The sequence below is a fragment of the Mustela putorius genome, unplaced genomic scaffold (genome assembly GCF_011764305.1).
Source record: "Mustela putorius furo isolate JIRA1106 unplaced genomic scaffold, ASM1176430v1.1 tig00000151_pilon_pilon_pilon, whole genome shotgun sequence".
Taxonomy (NCBI): Eukaryota; Metazoa; Chordata; class Mammalia; order Carnivora; family Mustelidae; genus Mustela; species Mustela putorius.
The window spans coordinates 4,954,048-4,971,918 of NW_025421296.1; the positions used below are offsets into that span (position 1 = coordinate 4,954,048).

The following is a 17,871-nucleotide window of genomic DNA, read 5'->3' on the forward strand; positions in this document are numbered from 1 at the left end:
GGAAAAAGATGCATCAAGAGGAAGAAACTGGGCAGGGAAGGGGGAGGAAAAAGAGAGAGTTATAGATGAGGGGGGTGGGGAGAATGAGAGAGTGAGAGAGGAAGAAAGAGAGAGAGAGAGAGAAGGAATAATTAATGGAAAGAGCGCCTGACTAGGTGGGAGGGAATGAAGCCCTCTTCTTCTGTCACGAAGAAAATAATCGTGGGTATATATAGACAGTCCTGATGCAAGAGAGACTCCAGGAATTTCTAGGGACTCCTGCCTACTTGGCTTCCATTTTCTTTGTGACAGAGCCTTAGTGGTCGAGTCTCTGTGCTGAGAGTGTGGGGCGGAGGAGGACAAGGGTGGTGGGAGTCACCTCACCTCTCTGGGGTCCACTTCCTCCTCCCTGAAGTGAGGATAGAGAACTCAAAGACTGTAGTTTTAAGGAAAGTTGAGAAGGCGCTGACTCAGAATGAGTGAGAGGCGTGCCCACGGGGGACATGGTGAAGATGCACCAGGGACAGTGGGTGTGGCCATGTTGTTCTCTGCAGCATCAGGCTCGCTTAGGAACAGATGGAACAAGGAGAGATCAGTGTATTCCCTGAGAAGCGCTGGGGTAAGGATACTGGATTTAGCATTAAAATGGAGACTGGAAGTCCTGTCAGAAAGCTCTCCGTTGCTCTTCTCCCAGGCTCCTAAATTTTCCAACTAATAATCCAGAATAAAACCAATGCATAGGATCCATATATAATTCTTATAGCCCATTTTTTTTTCCCCTCACTGTGCACTTAGGGTGCCAGGAGGGTGTGGATTTTTTTTTTTTTTTTTTTTTTTTTTACTTTTGACTCTGCTCCTCCATAATCACATCTGGTTCCCAAATCCCTCATCTTCCATCCCAGGCCATCTGGATGGCAGATCCCACATTCTTCCTTCTCGACCTAAGGGCAGGCCACACATGGTAGGCCACTGGCTAACAGTGAGCACCAGGAAGCTCCAGCCTGTCCGGAGCAGGCCTGTAGAGAGTTGTGATTGTGCCTCCCTGAGCGTGACAGGCATTTGTGTAGAGGGCTTGCTTTAAGGGGCGTCACACTCCATCGACTATCAGTCTGAGGCAGAAAGATCAGGATGTTTTCAACAGCTGCTGGTATTTACCATTTGTAAACGAATGTAAAAAATGTGATGCATTTGATTGTGCCTTGAGATAACACCCAGCTCGGACATCTTCCACAGAGCCGCAGTGTTAGAGCCCAGAGGGCCTTTGGGATCTCCTCGGAGGTGATTCGAGTAGTTGATGTGAAAAGAGCTAGATCCTGGCAGAGTTAGGACCGCCTTCATTTAATTTCCACCATCCCATTTCAGGTAGAAACACAGCACATGAAAACCTACGCTGGGGTAGTAGGTGTTCTTTGCTTACTGGTATCAACTTTCGGACAAGTAGCCGATGAAAATCTCCAGGGAATATAAGTACTCAAACCAATTTATACCTTATTGTGAATTAATGAGATTTTTTTTTTTCCTGTCATGCAGGGAATGGGTAATTTAAATTCTTGTAAGGTGGGAGGAAAGAGATACGAAAGATAACATAAAGACCTGGGGGTGTGTACAACAAAATAAATGTATGACAAACACACGCTCGTTTCCTATGATGTTCCAGATATTGAATCAGGTCCTGGGATCCTACAGTAAGTAAGACACAATCCCCGGCTACAAGTAGGAGATGCAGTTAATTAAAATGTAACTTGAGCACAGATTCAGAGATAGGCTTAGGGTGTACTGAGGCATGGAGAAGAAGGTATCCCTGGGAAGAATGTTAAAAAACGTGTGTGTGTGTGTGTGTGTGTGTGTGTGTGTGTGTGTGTGGAGGGGGGCGCCTGAGTGGTGCAACTGGTTGAACATCTGACTCTCAGTTTCGGCTCAGGTCGTGGTCTCAGGGTTGTGAGATGGAGCCCCACATTGGGCTCTGAGTTGAGTGCGCAGTCTGCTTGAGTTTCTCTCTCCCTCTGCCCCTCCCCACTACTCTCTCTCTGGCTCAAATATATCTTTAAAAACAAACAAACATGTGGGGCTGTTGGTTACTTGAAAAGAGGGGACAATGTCTCATTTGGTGACTGACTGCATGCGGGAGGTGAGAGAAGCATGAAGGAGTTCGCCCAAGTTTCTAGCTTGTGTCAGGAGTGTCATTCACACACGTGGAAACAGAGATTAGGGAAGGAAACACTTTTTCCCTCGTCTCTGCCAGTGGAAACCCCAAACATCCTCTGAGTCCATTTATTCATACTTTCTCATTCAACACTCATTATCTATTGTATAGGGTGTCCGTTATGTCAGGAAACGGGCTGGTCCTGGGGACATGATGATGGAAAAATCCAGTTATGTTAAATGTTTCCAAGGAAGAGGTGCAATGTAAGCATCTCACAATAGATCATGGGTGCCCTCAGTCAGCCTGGGAAGAGTGAGAGAAAGTGGCTAAATTTTGGGAGAGACAATTAAGCGGAGATGGGCAGGATGTATGCAGGTTAGTGAGTCAACAGAGGGAAGAGGCCTCTCTGAAAGAGTTTGGTGGATTGAGGAAAACAGATGTGGCTGGAGATGAGGAGATTAGAGAAGATGGCTGTGGACTGTCCCCAGTTAGGCTGACTTAGAAGAGTCCGGTTCAGTAAAATGGGCAACTGTCTAGACTCTACTTCATGGTGATTTTAGCACTGACTTTGGAGCTGGTTCTAGTAAAAGGGCTTCTCTCTCTGGTCCCTGTGGAGAGTTCCTACTTGATTGACTGGTTTGGGTATTTGGGCATTTATGATATTCTTCTTGAGAGGAAAATTTTCTTTCTTTGTTTCTTTCTTCCTTCCTTTTGCTTTATTGAGGTATAATTGACTAATAAAATTGTGATATATTTAAAGTTTAATAAATGGTGATTTGATGTATACATACACTAGGAAAGGATTCTCACTGTTGAGTTAATTAACACATCCATTATGGAGAGAGACTGTCTTGATAACCTACCCGAGGACTGGAAGTCTGTCTCTGAACCACAGCACTGTAGCTGGGATCCTATTCTGTCCTGCCTTACCTTTCCCTGTGTGGTGCTAGGTGAGGTCACCACCGTGCTGGGTCTAACTTCTGGATAGTGAATCTCTTCCCTCGGCCGGATTTTGTAACTGAATTCATTCTGTGAGTGCATCTATCTTCCAGGTCCCTGTTCCCTCTGTGATATCTTGTCCATGAACTGACAAACCCAAGCTCTTGCTCTGATGTGGCATAGTAGAAATTTAATCCATTTCCCTGAATCTTGACCTTCAAAATTACTAAGACTCATCCAATTTTATTAAAGAGATGCAGGAATGCCATTTGCCAAACATAAATATTTGTTCATGCATCAGGCATCTCACTCAGTTCTTAAATGTAAGGCACTATCATTTCATTAAATTTGAGAATCTTGGGGTTTTGAAATCCATTTTTAAAAATGAGTTGCTAGGCCAAGAGAATTTAGCGCTATAAATTCAGCAATCATTTCTTTATCACTATGTGCAAGGCATTTTCTAGGCTCTAGGATTAAATCAGGAACAAAAAAAAAGATCCTGACCTCACCAATCATCTATTCTGGTAGGAAGATTAGCTAGTAATTCTGTAGCTATTTGATAAAGTCTTCTCATCAAATTAGGGGAGACGCTTCAGGCTCTAAGTCTACACTGTGGTGAGGTTAGTTGGGTGCAACCCCACTGTGTAGTTACCCAAAGAAATTTATCCTCTGCGAATCAGTAGATTCTTGATGGCTTATTGAACAAATGTTCTGACTCCTTTGAAACGTTGGCTGTGACTGAAGGATCATACCTGCATTTTTGTTTCTGATTCAGCAAATTCTCCTGTCCCTCCACTTCAAATGCCTGTGTGTTGCAAAGCTCACACAATGGACGTTTTCTATTCTGAGGATCCTCCATCCCCTGCTGATTTCTCTCCTTCCCTTGGTGCCCCACTTTTAGGTCACTCTCCTTCCCTAAGGCTTCTCCAAACATTTCAGAGCCAGGAAGGGATACTGGGAAGTTAACATCCAAACCACCCAATTGTCCTCCCATTACCTGCCTAGGGAAATTCTTAGGAGGAGATAAGGGTTGTGAAAATAAATGAAGGAAATCTCCATTAAAATGGAATCAGGCTCCAGCTCAGCAGGGAGTCTGCTTCAGACTTTCTCTCCCTCCGTGCTGCCCCACCAACCCCTCTCTCAAAATGAAGAAATCAATAGATCTTTAAAATGGAACAGGGAAGCGCTGAAGGGGCACTTCTCACGCGTGCACCAGGCTGTGGTATCAGCAGGAAGAAGGAAGGTAAGAATTATCTTGACAAGGGAAGACATTATTCACATAGGAATTTCATCTTCCATTTTTAAGAAAAAGAAGGAAGATTCCTCCCTGTTCCAGCAACGCACTAACCACGCTTAAACTAATGAGGAATGCCGCAGCTTTGTACTCTTTCTTGTTCTTCTCCAGCCAACTTTTGTTTAAAATAACCCTGCCTAATTTCCTCCTACAACCCAGTAACAGCCGACTTTCCCTTTGTCTCTTGGGACTTGCCTGTGGTTCCCCATCATTTGCTTGTCCCAAATTACGATTCCTCTGCTGTTACCAAAGAAATGAATTTTGCTGATGACTATTTTATTTTTAAGGTAGACAGGGTTATTTATTTCCAAGTCACATCACTGCTATGGTAATATCATCTTATACTCTTAAAAGGAATTTATGGGCAGAGAGGAAAATACATGAACACCAGCCTGCAGGAAGCCTCAAGGACAGTAGAATATGGAATATTTTTCCAAGAGTCATGCTTCCTTCCAATGAGAAGTTCCCCAAAAGTACATTAGCAAGGGTCAAATGGTGGCATAAAGAGTCATTTTGAGAATTTCAATGTAAATTATCAAACCTGCATCTGGGGGGGATTTATTTCCTTCTCAAAAACTAAATCTTAGGATTGTCAATATACTTTTCTGTGACTATTCAACGTATGCAACCCAGACTGGCTTTTGTGAGACCAAAACGATGTCCCAGGTGCAATTTACAAACTGGTATCAGAAGCAGTCATGCTCACAACAGATCCTCGGTAGAAGAAGTAATATTTACATACGTTAATGCTATTTTTCAGCATCTTTTGCCTTGCCTACACACTTCCCTGAATTAAAAACATTCTTTTTCGTAAGTGTGACAAGATAGTAACAAACCTACAAGTTCATTTTCAGCAGCAGATGATTCACAAATAAGACGTCGACAGGTTTTTGTGATTACAGATTCCAAATACCCTGGTCTCACAAAAGTGTTCGTAGAGATTGATAGATATTAAAAAAAGAAATAAAAATGAAACAAGAGCTATAAATAGGTTTCTTTGTTGGAATGAGTGATGGGAAGTTCTGACCCCATCGAACAGCATTCTTCCCTGTTTGAGCTTTTTATTTCATTGTCTTTGACCTGCAATCCGAGTCTTTAGAAGAGATATAGTTAGCAGAAGAGGCCAAAAGGTAACTAAGAAGATGGGTGGCTGGAAATAAATGTTTCCTCAAGCATTTATTACCCTTCAGACATGTCCATCAGCTGAAATGTTAGTCCCATAGAACCACTTAGGCGGTGCAGAGGAGAGAGTGGGTAGCTGTTATTAATTTTTAAGGCTGGCAGACAGCTTTCAGTCCAAGAACAAGGCTTAACTTTGCATTCTGAATAATGCAGAGATTTTCATTAGTTAGAATAGGAATTGAAATGATAAATGATACATTGTCTGCCAAAATACTGTGACATTACATTATATATTTGCAGTTACCTCTCAGAATTGGCTTTCCAGAAGTATACTTAGACAAATTGGAAAGCTACCAGTACTGCTTTCTCACTGTAGGTTTACATTTTGAAAAAAACAATCAAAAGACACCTCTTTTTGACTCTGGGTCGGTAATGTCACATCCAAAGGGTGGTTCATTATTGCACCTGAAAGCTAAGTGTTGGCACAGATTGGACTGGTCTATGAGATCATTGCAATTGGTTTCCAGACATTTCTTTTGCTCACATCTGCCTCCTGAAGACTCTGGGACAATTTAATTACAACTGCACTTTGATTTCGACTTCTTTCAATAAAAAATGTAAAATTACACTCACTTGAGAACTATTAGACTAAAAGGTTTGTGATTGCTTTCTCCCTGTCGTCTTTCTTCCAGTAGATCATCATGTCAAGTCAGTGTAGGGCACATTTATTTTGTCTTGCGCACCCACCACACTTTTTCTGGCTCTATGTTTTGTTTGAATTGATGGTAACACGACTACTATATCTAGATGTCTCCTGGTAACTTAATGCGTGGCCCTCCTAACAAACACTGGAATTAAACCATTAATAGCATGGACTTCCAGCAGCTGCGTGAATGCCAGTTTGAGGAGCATTCTAATAACTGATTCAGAGATTTCTACAGAAAAATGTAAGCTAATTAAAGACATCAAAGTCAACAGCACTATAATATCTGCCAGTAGCAATACAATCCATAGCCACCGACATTATTACTTTGAAAGAAGACTGACAGAAGGTCAAAATAAATCCTTTACCCAGTGTAGATGAGCCTTTTCTTTTGCATGTCATTTGGGATTTCCAAGGTTTGCTTAAAATCACAAGCCTCAAGGAAAAGTCCTGTATATATTTATTCTAATGGAGAAAACATTATTTTTTTTGTTCTTAATTTTATTTGAGAAAACATTATTGATGAATCTGCCTCTTCTCGCACAATACAGTAATCTGGAGAATGAAAGCCTCTGAGTTCAGTGAGGAGAACAAGAAACAGGCACTTTTGGTACTGATTCAAACTTACTTTATAAGGGATTCAGTTGGGATTTATCAGGCAGTGTTTTTGTTTTAGTTTTTGTTTTTTTGAAGTGTTTATTCTAATAATTTCCTTTAGGTCTCATGTTTTTGGAGATACAGCCTATCTCAGCTGTAGGTTGGAAACCTGCTGCTAATTTTCTGTGGGTTAACTATGTCAGATTGGAAAGCTACTAATGGAACTCCTGAAAATATACGTTCTGACGTTAACCTCAGAGTGGGAAGTGCTGTCATTACAACTGCACTTCTGAAATGTCAAAAAACTTTCTGGTTCATCTAGTATTTAAAAAAAAAAATACCCCTAAGCCAGTGTAAAAGATAGAATGCAGTATGTTCACACATTTTCACTACCTGAGAATTTAATCTCAGGGTCCCATATTTCTTCCAGTTGGTTAAATAAATCCTCACATGGATTCCAGCTCATGTACTGTGGGAAGCATTCATCAGACCCCTTTGGAGTTATGCTCTAGAAAGAGGTCACCATGGCTAACAGGACACTCATCCTTGTTTTTTTTTAAAAGGTCAACTTTATAACCCAGACAGTAACTGCAATGATATAACTGAAACTTTGAGATAGGTGGATGTGATTTGTTTATCTAATAATGACTTATTTTTTAAAAATAAAGTAAAATTTTCCTTGGTATCACATGAGCTCATAACAGTTGCACCGAAATGTGCCTTATGCATCAGTGGGCTTTTGGCATATGTTGCTAAACCTCTGCCCAGGTAATGTCAGGTCCTCTCTGTCTTTTATTTCATTGGTAGTATTCTGCTGAAACATGAATACTTAGCTTTTTAGCATCCTATTAGTTATTTTATGGCATTTCTTTAAAAAATTTTTTTTTTACATCTCACCTTGAAGGTTGTTATTTTTAGTTTTGTGGAGCATTTTATACAATTTGCATTGCTAGAATTCTTGCTATGATGTACTGTATTGATGTTATTGTTATCAGTCAGATGTCAAAATTCTTCAGTAGCATACTTAAGATGGATCATGGATAATATAATCCCCAATTTTCTATTCCACGTTATGTTTAGATCTTTGGAGAAAAGTTACTACGACATGGTATGACAACAATCTGTAGATCTCCACGACTCTGGGCAGCCACACATACAGTAGGGATTGAGAGTTTCAAACCTTAGTGTCATGTTCTTTGTGAGCAGTTCTGTTTGCAAACGTTTGATTGTGACTTTACTGGGCTTCATTCAGTCATTTTAAATTCCAGCTATGAAAGCTTTCATAGTCCTCCAATGATTCACTTTGGAAGCTATAGCTTACCCAAAATAAAGCCACAAGTAGCTACAATAGTACTTACAGGTGTCCTCTTCTTCCATGAAAATACTGATCACATAACAGGCATACACAAAACCAACCAACTGCAAAAGAGAAAAAAAAAATACTTTAAGAATCAATGTCAAATATCCAGAACTGAAGAGCCTATATAATCCAATAAAATAAAGATTAAGAGTATATAGTAATGATGTCTGTGAATCTTAATAGGAAAAAAATCTTGTTTTTAAAAAACAGCTGTGATTTTATTTTATTTTTAAAAGATTTTATTTATTTATTTGACAGAGAGAGAGAGAACAAGCAGGCAGAGAGGCAGGAAGAGAAAGGGGAAAAGCAGGCTCCCCACTGAGCAGAGAGTCTGATTTGGGGCTGCATCCCAGGACTCTGAGATCATGATCTGAGCTGAAGGCAGAGGCTTAACCCACTGAGACACCCAGGTGCCCCCAAAATAGCTGTGATTTTAAAGAGCTTTTCTATTACTGCTTAGCTGCTATAACTTTATAAAACAGTACACAGGAATGGGAAATATTTTCTAGATATTTGACTTAGCTTTTGACTTGGGATTTCCAGTTCTCATACTTTTAAAATGACCTCAAATTATTCAGAACATATATTTTTAAGTTTGGACTATTTAAAGAACAATTTGTAGTAGCACTCATTATTACTACAACTATTTTAATATCTAGTCGCCATTTATTTATTTATTTATTTACTATTTAATAGCCAATTTTATGGCTATAAAAGGAATCAAAATATGTTAATTGTAAATTAAATACCAATCATCTACTTAATTATTTGAAATGCTCTGAGACTATAAATTCTATTTAAATACTAAATTGTTTTGTTAATTATACCATAAGAAAATGCATTAACTTTGAGGTCATTAATCATACAATGACATTGAAGAGATAATTTGTACTTTGGCTACTAGTGGTTAAATAAATGCAGGTGCCAAAGTGTAGGCTTTCTACCTTTTCATGTTGTTTTCTGTACTTATCATACTGAGAAGGCAGTTCTTACTTTGTGGAGCTGGAGACACAGCAGTTCCTGGAGGACAGAATTATGAATCCATCCCATCGAGTCTAAAATTACTCTGGAGTACTTTGATAACAAATACATACCTAATTAGTGGCCATACAGTCTGTGTCTTACTTCTCTCTCTTGTTGAAGTCTATCCCCACCTCCCCCTTATAAAATAACATTCGGAAAGGAAATGTTTCTGATAGTCCCTGTGTCAAAGAGTGAAGCTCAATACAGAGAACAATCTATCTAGGGTTTGTGACTAGCCTGCAGATGAAGAACCTGAATCTGGAATTCACCTCCAGACTGTCTACACGGGGCAGGCTCAGATGCTAGTTCTTCTTCACTTGCTGGAGTGGATTTCATCCCACTCTTTCAGGAAAATGCAGAGGGACTGGTGAGCTAAGAGGGCTAGAACTGTAGGTGTTGGAACCAAGGAAGAGACCACCAAAGAGCATCTGTTGCTGGTTGATGGTCCCTTCACCAGCGAGACTCTTGGAATTCTGCTTCTCCAGCTTGTTCATTACCTCACAGAAATTGTGGTTGAATTTGTTCATTTCCCCGTAGATGTCCCTCAACTTAGAAATGTTTTGGAAGATGGTCACAGGCTATAACATTATTATAAAGAATAGGCAGCTCCTTTAGTGGTTCCTGGTTCAGACTGCAACAACTGCAGTTAGCTTTTTTTTTTTTTTTTAAGATTTTATTTATTTATTTGACAGAGAGAGATCACAGGTAGGCAGAGAGGCAGGCAAAGAGAGAGAAAGGGAAGCAGGCTCCCTGCTGAGCAGAGAGCCCAGTATGGGACTCGATCCTAGGACCCTGAGATCACGACCTGAGCTGAAGGCAGAGGCTTAACCCACTGAGCCATCCAGGTGCCCCTGCAGTTAGCTTTAAACACAGTCTGGACTTTGATGAACTCTTCTTCAGCCTGGCCACACTGCCCTCCTCTTTCTTCTTGCATAATGCATCACTTCCAGGTGGTGCTGGGCATGGTCTCCATCCATGAGTTTCCAATCCACTTAGCAATTCTTTTCTTCATCTCGCTGAATGAAACTACATAGTTTTCCATGATTCTCAAAGCCTGGTCAGTTCATTTCTCTTGGTAGTCTTCCTAAAGGAGGTCATTATTCCCTGCAGTGGTCATGGGGTTCTCATGACTGTCCCACTCACTGCTGTTGATCTCCTGTAGGCTTTCTGAAGTTCCCTTTGAAATTTCATGCACCACTTTCACTGCACTCAGGATGTTCTTCAGGTCCTTATATAACTTGTGGTCTCCTGTTAATTACTGGTTTATTAGAAAAGGATATAATTCAGGAATAGCTAGATGAAAGCAATGTATGAGGCAAGGTGTGGGGGAAAAGTGCAGAGCTCCCATGCTCTCTTGAGTGCACCACAAATCCCTAAGTGTTCACCAACCTGGAAGCTTTCTCAGATGTTCTTTTATAGAGATAAAAGAGAGCACCTGAATTATTCACCTGAATAATTTTTTAAGAAAAATTTTTTTTTACTTAATTTTATTGCCTTATATTTCTTCCTTGTAATTTTAGTGCTATGAGTTATACCAAAAATACCAGGTAAACTGTATTTTCTGGAAAGATTTATTGTCTGTGTACTGAAGAGAAGTGGCCAGTATATTTACTTCTTTTCCAAATGAGTCTTTTGACTGATGGAAAGTAAAATAGGGGTCTTAATTATAGTTACAGCTCACTATCTTTCCTCATTCAGTGAAGTTTTTGTTACTGATGAAACGGGAGACACCCGGTTTTAAAAGAACAGATAAATGTATAGCAACAGAAAATTTGTCAAGTTCAGTTATTCACTAATGGAGCTTAATAATATCTTGATAGATGACAAGAAAGGAATTTTGGCTAGGTAATTGAAATATACAGTACCATTAGCTGAAGCAGTAAGATAAAGACATGCCACACTAAAAATATTAGCTCATTCTCTGGGCCTTCAAACAGAAATTGCCAGCCTTAATCTCAATGTTACAACAAATGAATTAATTAACATATATTCTTTTACTTTTGCTTTATTGATGGGCACACTAATAAAATATTTATTCCAAAAATTACTCTTGCTATCATGATTAACCAAACTGCCGCTTAATTAATAATGTTATTCTCATGAGAACCTGTCTAGACATCATGTTAATCACCAATTTGTTGATGGCTGACTGTTGTATAGTTCTTGGTTTCCAAGAATATGAGTTGAAATAGTCCCTGTGGTTCTGCTTATCTCCAAGAAATGGAATAACGTGCATTCTTGCCAACAGCAAAGACACATAAAGTAAATAATACCAGGATAGTCCCAATTATGTCTGCTTTTAATATAGTTTTGAAGGAGTCAGTAATTTTAAAGACACTTCTCTCCCACTAAAGCCATCCATTCTCTATAGTTAGAACACTTAAATGATTTTCTCCAAGTACTGCGAATTCTGACTGCATAGATCCCATCTTTTTTGACATAGTAAATGAATGCAAATGACATTAAGACTAGATTCCAACACCACTTCTTGTGTAAGAGATTGAGTCGTTTTTGCAAGTAGGATTTGTCTATGAGATTGATTTGTTTTGGCCTACAGGCCTTACATAAGGGTTGGCAGGATTTGGTTTCACACATGTAGAAATTAGGATGAGAGCCACTGGCTATGTGTCCTGCTAGTTGTGGATCTTCATTAAGAATGAATCAGAGAAATGAGTCGTCTCTAGAAGTATGACTGTCTTAAGGGATCACTTTCAGATGCAGCAGATGGATGAAAAATCTCATCTAAGGAACTCAGAAGAGCTTGTACGGGCCCTGGCTTAGGGTGAACGAATCAGTGGATTTGAGGGAAGCTAAAAGGATCCTTGATCAAAAATAACTTCCCAACTACCTTCCTAAATTTCTCAGCATTCGCATCAACATTTAAGCATTAAAGTTTAAGAGATTCCTTAAGGAATGCCAGAAGTTTCTCTACACAGTACCAGGTTCTAAAATGTTCTTTGTTAGTCAATTTTTCCTCAAATCCAAAATAATTCTGTAAAGGTCTTGGCCAAAGCCATCCATAGGAGGAGGGAGAAAACATTTCTGTCAAACACTTCATTCTGTGTAGAGCTTTATCCTTATGAAAGTCATAAACTTGAACATTTGGGAGTAAACCCTTCTATATATAATTTATTTGGGTTAAAGTGTTAAGTTGCTTATAAAAGGAAGCATAAGTACTTAATATTAAGAACTGTGCAGCATTTGGGATTGACTCTATAAGCTAGCAAGTTAGCCTGTTACTGTTTCATGGATGCTGGGTCAGAGACAAAGGACTTTATTACTTAGAGCTCAGCAGCCAGCATCAACTTTATATCTCTGAGGCGTTCTCCTTGGGCCATGATGGACCCCTGCACATATAATGGGTTCCGTTACAGGAGAGGAGCGTTTAGCTACTTTTACAGCAAAGGGAAGCAAGCCTACTCCTTGTTGGGGTAGGATGGGGGAGCAGTGACCTCATCCCTAAAGGTTGTTTGCTGAAAACACGATCCTGAGAAACTGATCAGGTAGACTGATTATAAATGTGGGAGTTATCAATGTATCTATAGATGGTATTTAAAGCTATATCACAATAAGGAAATGAGTGAAGTTAGAGAAACGGGTTAAAAGATGAAGTTCTGGAACATTTTGACATTTAGGGTTTGGGGAGAAACCAAGAATCCGTAAAGAGACTGAACAGTCTTGACCTTTTCAGTGACTTAAGAATTCAGTACAATGACATAAGAAAGCAAGGGTGGGGTGCCTGGGTGACTCAGTTAAGCGTCCAATTCTTGATTTTGGCTCAGGTCATGATCTCATGGTCAGGAGATTGAGCCCTGCATTGGGCTCCACACTGGATGTGAAGTCTGCTTGAGATTCTGTCTCTTTCCATCTCCCTCTGCCCCCCGGCCCCCAAAACCAAGGGCAATCAACCATGCCAAAGGTCTCTGGTAAGTTAAGGACAATGAACATGAGCCTTGACCGCTAGACTGGGTAGTGTGGAGCACATGGATGACCTTGATGGGAGTTGTTCAGGTAGAAAATGGGGCAAAAGTTTGACCAGAGTGGGTTCAAGAGAAAATAGGATGTCAACAATTCTTTCAAGGAGTTTTGGAAAAGGAGAATAGAGAAAGGAATAGTAGCTGGAAAAAGATGTGAGGTCAATGTAGTTTTTTTGTTCGTTTGTCTCAGCTTTAGTTTAGTGTTTTTAATTTGTTTGTTTGGTTTTGTTTTTGTTTGTTTTTAAAGAGAGACATTAATACAGCACGTTTGTTTTCCAAGAGGAATACGTTTTTTTTTTTTTTTAAATCATGATTCACAATTTGGGGGTAACGGAAAACAAAGATTATTTGTCTATCCAAGCACACATCACTTTTATCTGCTTCCAAGTCCTCTATAATCCTGCCTCAACTTGGCTTTCAAGGCTTATTCCCCACAATTCTCTGGCATGAGCTGTGCTCCAGCTCCCAGGCATATCCCATTCTTCGCTTGCTCACAACCCCCTAACCCAGTCTCACATCTCTGCTTGCACAGACACTCTCATCCTTTAAGCCCTGTTGTAAACATCACTTTCTTTGATCTCTCCCATGAAAACACCTCTAGTCTGAACCTTCTCAGTACTTTGTTTTTGTATCTCTAATGGCAGTTCCCAATATCACTTTGAGTCAGAGTTATGCATCCATTTGTTCTCTTCCCAGTAGGTTTTTGAAGGCAGGACTCCTCTGGGAGCTGATGCCAAGTCCACATCCCCAGAGTCCTGCCCTGGTTCCTTCAGGGAGAAGATCTACTCCTTCTACTTCTTTGGCACATCCTCGGGTTCTTTCATGGAGGCCCGTTTTATCAATTTGCATGTTTGTCTCAACTGCCAGGCTCTTTCAACGTGAAAACTTTTTCTCAACTTGACTTTGCTTGACTAAGTTCTGAAACTTAGTATTTTGCCTCGTACAAAGAAGGTACTTTTTAAATGGTTTTGAACAAGGCAATGATGGGAAGCATGGATGTCAAAGCAAAGTGTGGGAAGGAAACCAGTATGGCTAGAATGAAGGAGATGAATTTCAGAATTCCAGCACATTAGCAGCCCTGAAATTTCCACACCAGTTACCCTGTTACTCAGCTGACGTAAAACCAGCTCTGCCTGTGTGCATCAGCACCTGTTATCCTGATTTGATAGGTTCCATAGATTTTTCTGCTTTGCTGTGATAATGTCTGGGTCATGTAATAAACACAAGTACAAGCCAGTGATTGTACCATCTTGGGAAGATGGATAGGACATAAACATGTAGAAAGAAATGGGATATTAAGCTCTTTTCACTGATGACTTAACTCTTGGTTGGGTTTATATGAAACCAAACAGTTCAAGTATATTGAAGGTAGCTAATGTGTTCCCAAATGCACACTACTTCCTTCAATGAAGGAAGGAGAAATAATACAATGGAGTAAGAATTTTTCAGCCACCTGATTGAAGTGATATAATGGTTGTCATGATGGATGGTAATGCTTCAACTCTCACAGCAAGCCTGACTTCAGCATGCCCTGGAGGTATGTCAGAGTCCAGACACACAACACATGGTTGTTTCCTAGTCTAGTGTAGTAGAGAATCTTCTGACTTTCTCTTCTAGAAGGGGGTAGGGGTTCAGCTTTGTGCCATGGCTCACCCTGAGTTTTGGACTGGACAGCAGGCATATCCTTCCTTCCTAGGGAGTGATCAAAGAATCCCTGGGACTGAAGAACAGGCAGCTGGTGGACAGTCTCATCTCACAGTGCTGTGTGGACACATTTCTTTCTCTATGACTCCCGGGAGGGCCTTTTTGTGCAACTGTCACCCACGCCCATCTGCTTTCTCTTGCGTGCCCAGCAGAATAGAAGTCTAGGATCTTGGGATCTTCAGGGGAAGAAGTCAGAGGAGGAACTGGTTTTTTATTTATGTGGATCACTCTGGGGAGGCTGTGAATCCTAGTGAGTCCTAACTTCTTTTTGTTTTTAGTCAAGCTGTCCCTACGTTTCCTTCAGGAATCCAGAATTAGAGTTATGTCTGTTTATGGAAGTGCCCTATGCCAACTGAAGCCTGAAATTATTTGAAGACATTTGGTTCAATCTCCTAAGAGTCCCACTGGCACGCTGGGCTCCAAATGAATCAATGAATATGGAAATAAGTTGTTTTCTCCACGATGACCATAAAAATGCACAACAGCAACAGCACCGCATTTATTCGGGCTTTGGGGATTTATTGCCCTTACGTGTATAGGAAGCACTTGTATAGACAGTCAAAATGGAAAACAAATGGGTTGCTGGCTTCTACCAAGGAAGATAAGCCTTTTAATGACATGCTTTTGTGATGCAGACCCTTTGCACAAGCCAGCTCAGCAATATCGTAGAGGACACAAATGTTACTCTGATTCGCAGAGCGTAGTTGTCAGACTGTGCATTTCTGGTGGCAAGTTGTTTGAAGAATAAGAGCATTATTTAAACAGCAAACAAATAAACAAATGTACCTTTTCAGGTAGATCATTTTACCTAGGACTTTTCCAAATGTTCACTGTCAATTTCAGTAATTCTTCAATGATATCGTGTGAATAGTTGGGTAAGGTTACAGTACCCAAGTGTCATGAGGTAATCTGAAGAAAAATGTTTCTATTAAGGAAAACTTCATCTGGCTTTTAGCTGCTTTACAATCCTAAATGTAAACTCAGAATTTTTGAATATGTAAAGATTCTTCTAAGTGGAGTTTGGTGATAAAGAGTTGTTTTTGTGACAGGGTCAGAATGTGACGGGTGAAGTCTCGGGTGAGCCTACATGTCTTCCTGGCTCTGCGGAGTCCTAAATAAGCCAGGGTGCACGGAGCTCTGCCTCTTCCTTTCACCTGACCTTTCAAATGGGAATCAGGTTCAGGAAATTGGAGTAAAAGCTGGGCTTGGGCAGGAGCCTTCCCCTCCTCCTGCATCTACCCAGACTGACCTCAGACTTGCCTGTTTGACCTTCAGTTCCCTTTTCTCATCTTGAGCTACTGAATTCACTGACAACTCAAACCTCTTTCCTTAGGACTTGTTTTGAATCTTCTGTCTAGCTTACTAGAGCATATTGAGTCTTTTTGTACCCCTTTCATGTACCTTCAGTGTCTCTTGAGAGACATTTTGGCTGGATAAGGAGGGTAAGACTGAAAGAAGGTAGTGTAAAAACAATTTTTTCAATCTTTGTTGTTGTTGTTTGGTTTAAAATATTTTACTTTAGGAGCCAGTGAGATTTCTAGATGCTTAAAGATCTAATTTACACTTTTAAAAAATCTCTGTAGATATACTATACTCATAAATATCCTTAAAAATAGGTTATACTATTTATGTAGTTGTGAGTGAAATGAAATGGCACTTCTGCTTCTATTTCAGGTATTTAAGGATGAGAATAGTTGGCATTATGTTGGACTACTGATTCCTGTTTTAGTTCTACTTCATCAGTAATCAGACTAAAACTGTTCTGCTGTGTGGACAACCCAGGAGGAAGGCATTGGTTCAATGGTAGTTCGAGCTGGGTCTCCCTACTCTGCCCTGAAAGGTAGCAAGTGTGTGGGAGGAAGCTCTGGTGCCATATACACTCAGTGGGAGCGAATGGTGTTCAATAAGCTTTAAAAATATGGCATCTTGTGGTGCCTGGGTGGCTCAGTGGGTTAAGCTTCTGCCTTCGGCTCAGGTCATGATCCCAGGGTCCTGGGATTGAGCCCTTGATCTGGCTTTCTGCTCAGCAGGGAGTCTGCTCCCCCGCCTCTGCCTGCCTGCCTCTCTGCCTACTTCTGATATCTCTCTGTCAAATAAACAAGTAAAACTTAAAAAAATATATGGCATCTTAAGATGGCATTCAAGGTCCCCCAAGGCTATCTCCTTCAGAATCATTACAGAAAGTATATGTTCCCTACTAAGTTTGAATGGCGCTCTACTTTTTTACATGGTGTGAGGGTGAGCTGAGAGAATGATTTCATTCATTACAGAGAATTCTAGAGAATATCTAGATGGCATATATTATACTGTATTTTTATAGTAATAATCTAATACTTCAAGACAGATTATATCCACTTACATATCATGCATATTTACATCTCATTAGAAGAAGAGACCAATGGAACAATTTGTAGCCACATTTTGAGTATTTACCAGGGCTAGTACTTAGTGCTAATTTCTTGGTAACTTAATTTTCACAACATATTCGTGAGGTGAGTATTATTATCACTCTTCTATGAATGAGGAGCCCAAAAATCTGAATAACTTGCTTCTGGTTACATATCGAGCTACTAGTAGAGTCTGGAATCAATCACAGATCTTCAGTCTGCAAAGGTCTATGCTTTTGACACGGTTCAAACTGGGCAAGATCTGCACTCACCGGGCAAGATCTGAAATGAAGATGCTCGTTTTATTAGAGGTTCCCCACTGACTGAGCAAGTCATTCATACTGTGCTCCTACAGCCATAGGGTCTCCTTCCTTCTTGTTCAGCAACAGACCACACTAAGCCCCAACCCGCTATCACTTTTGCTTCTCATTTTCTTGTCCCCGCTCTTGGGTCACAAAGTAAAGTAGAACTATAATGCTCAGGTCCTACAAATAAATTACATTGAACTGCTTCAGCTGCAACTTTGGCTTTCATCTCCATTCTCAAGTTACCCTTGGCTTCAGCCTTAGCTTTGGCTTCATTTACTTGGCAAATTCTGTCTTCATCTCTAGCACACGATCTTTAGGGATTCTTCCAGACAGCA

At 40.3% G+C, this 17,871-nt stretch overlaps 1 protein-coding gene across 2 annotated transcripts in view; it reads right to left on the reverse strand.

Moving 5' to 3' along the window:
* NKAIN3 (sodium/potassium transporting ATPase interacting 3) overlaps nt 1-17,871 on the reverse strand; it is a 610,689-nt gene that overhangs the window by 32,538 nt on the left and 560,280 nt on the right. For both annotated transcript variants that reach the window (XM_013046102.2, XM_045075743.1), the window contains exon 5: nt 8,136-8,196. In XM_013046102.2, coding sequence (XP_012901556.1) covers nt 8,136-8,196 — 61 coding nt within the window. The remainder of the gene's footprint in view (nt 1-8,135; nt 8,197-17,871) is intronic.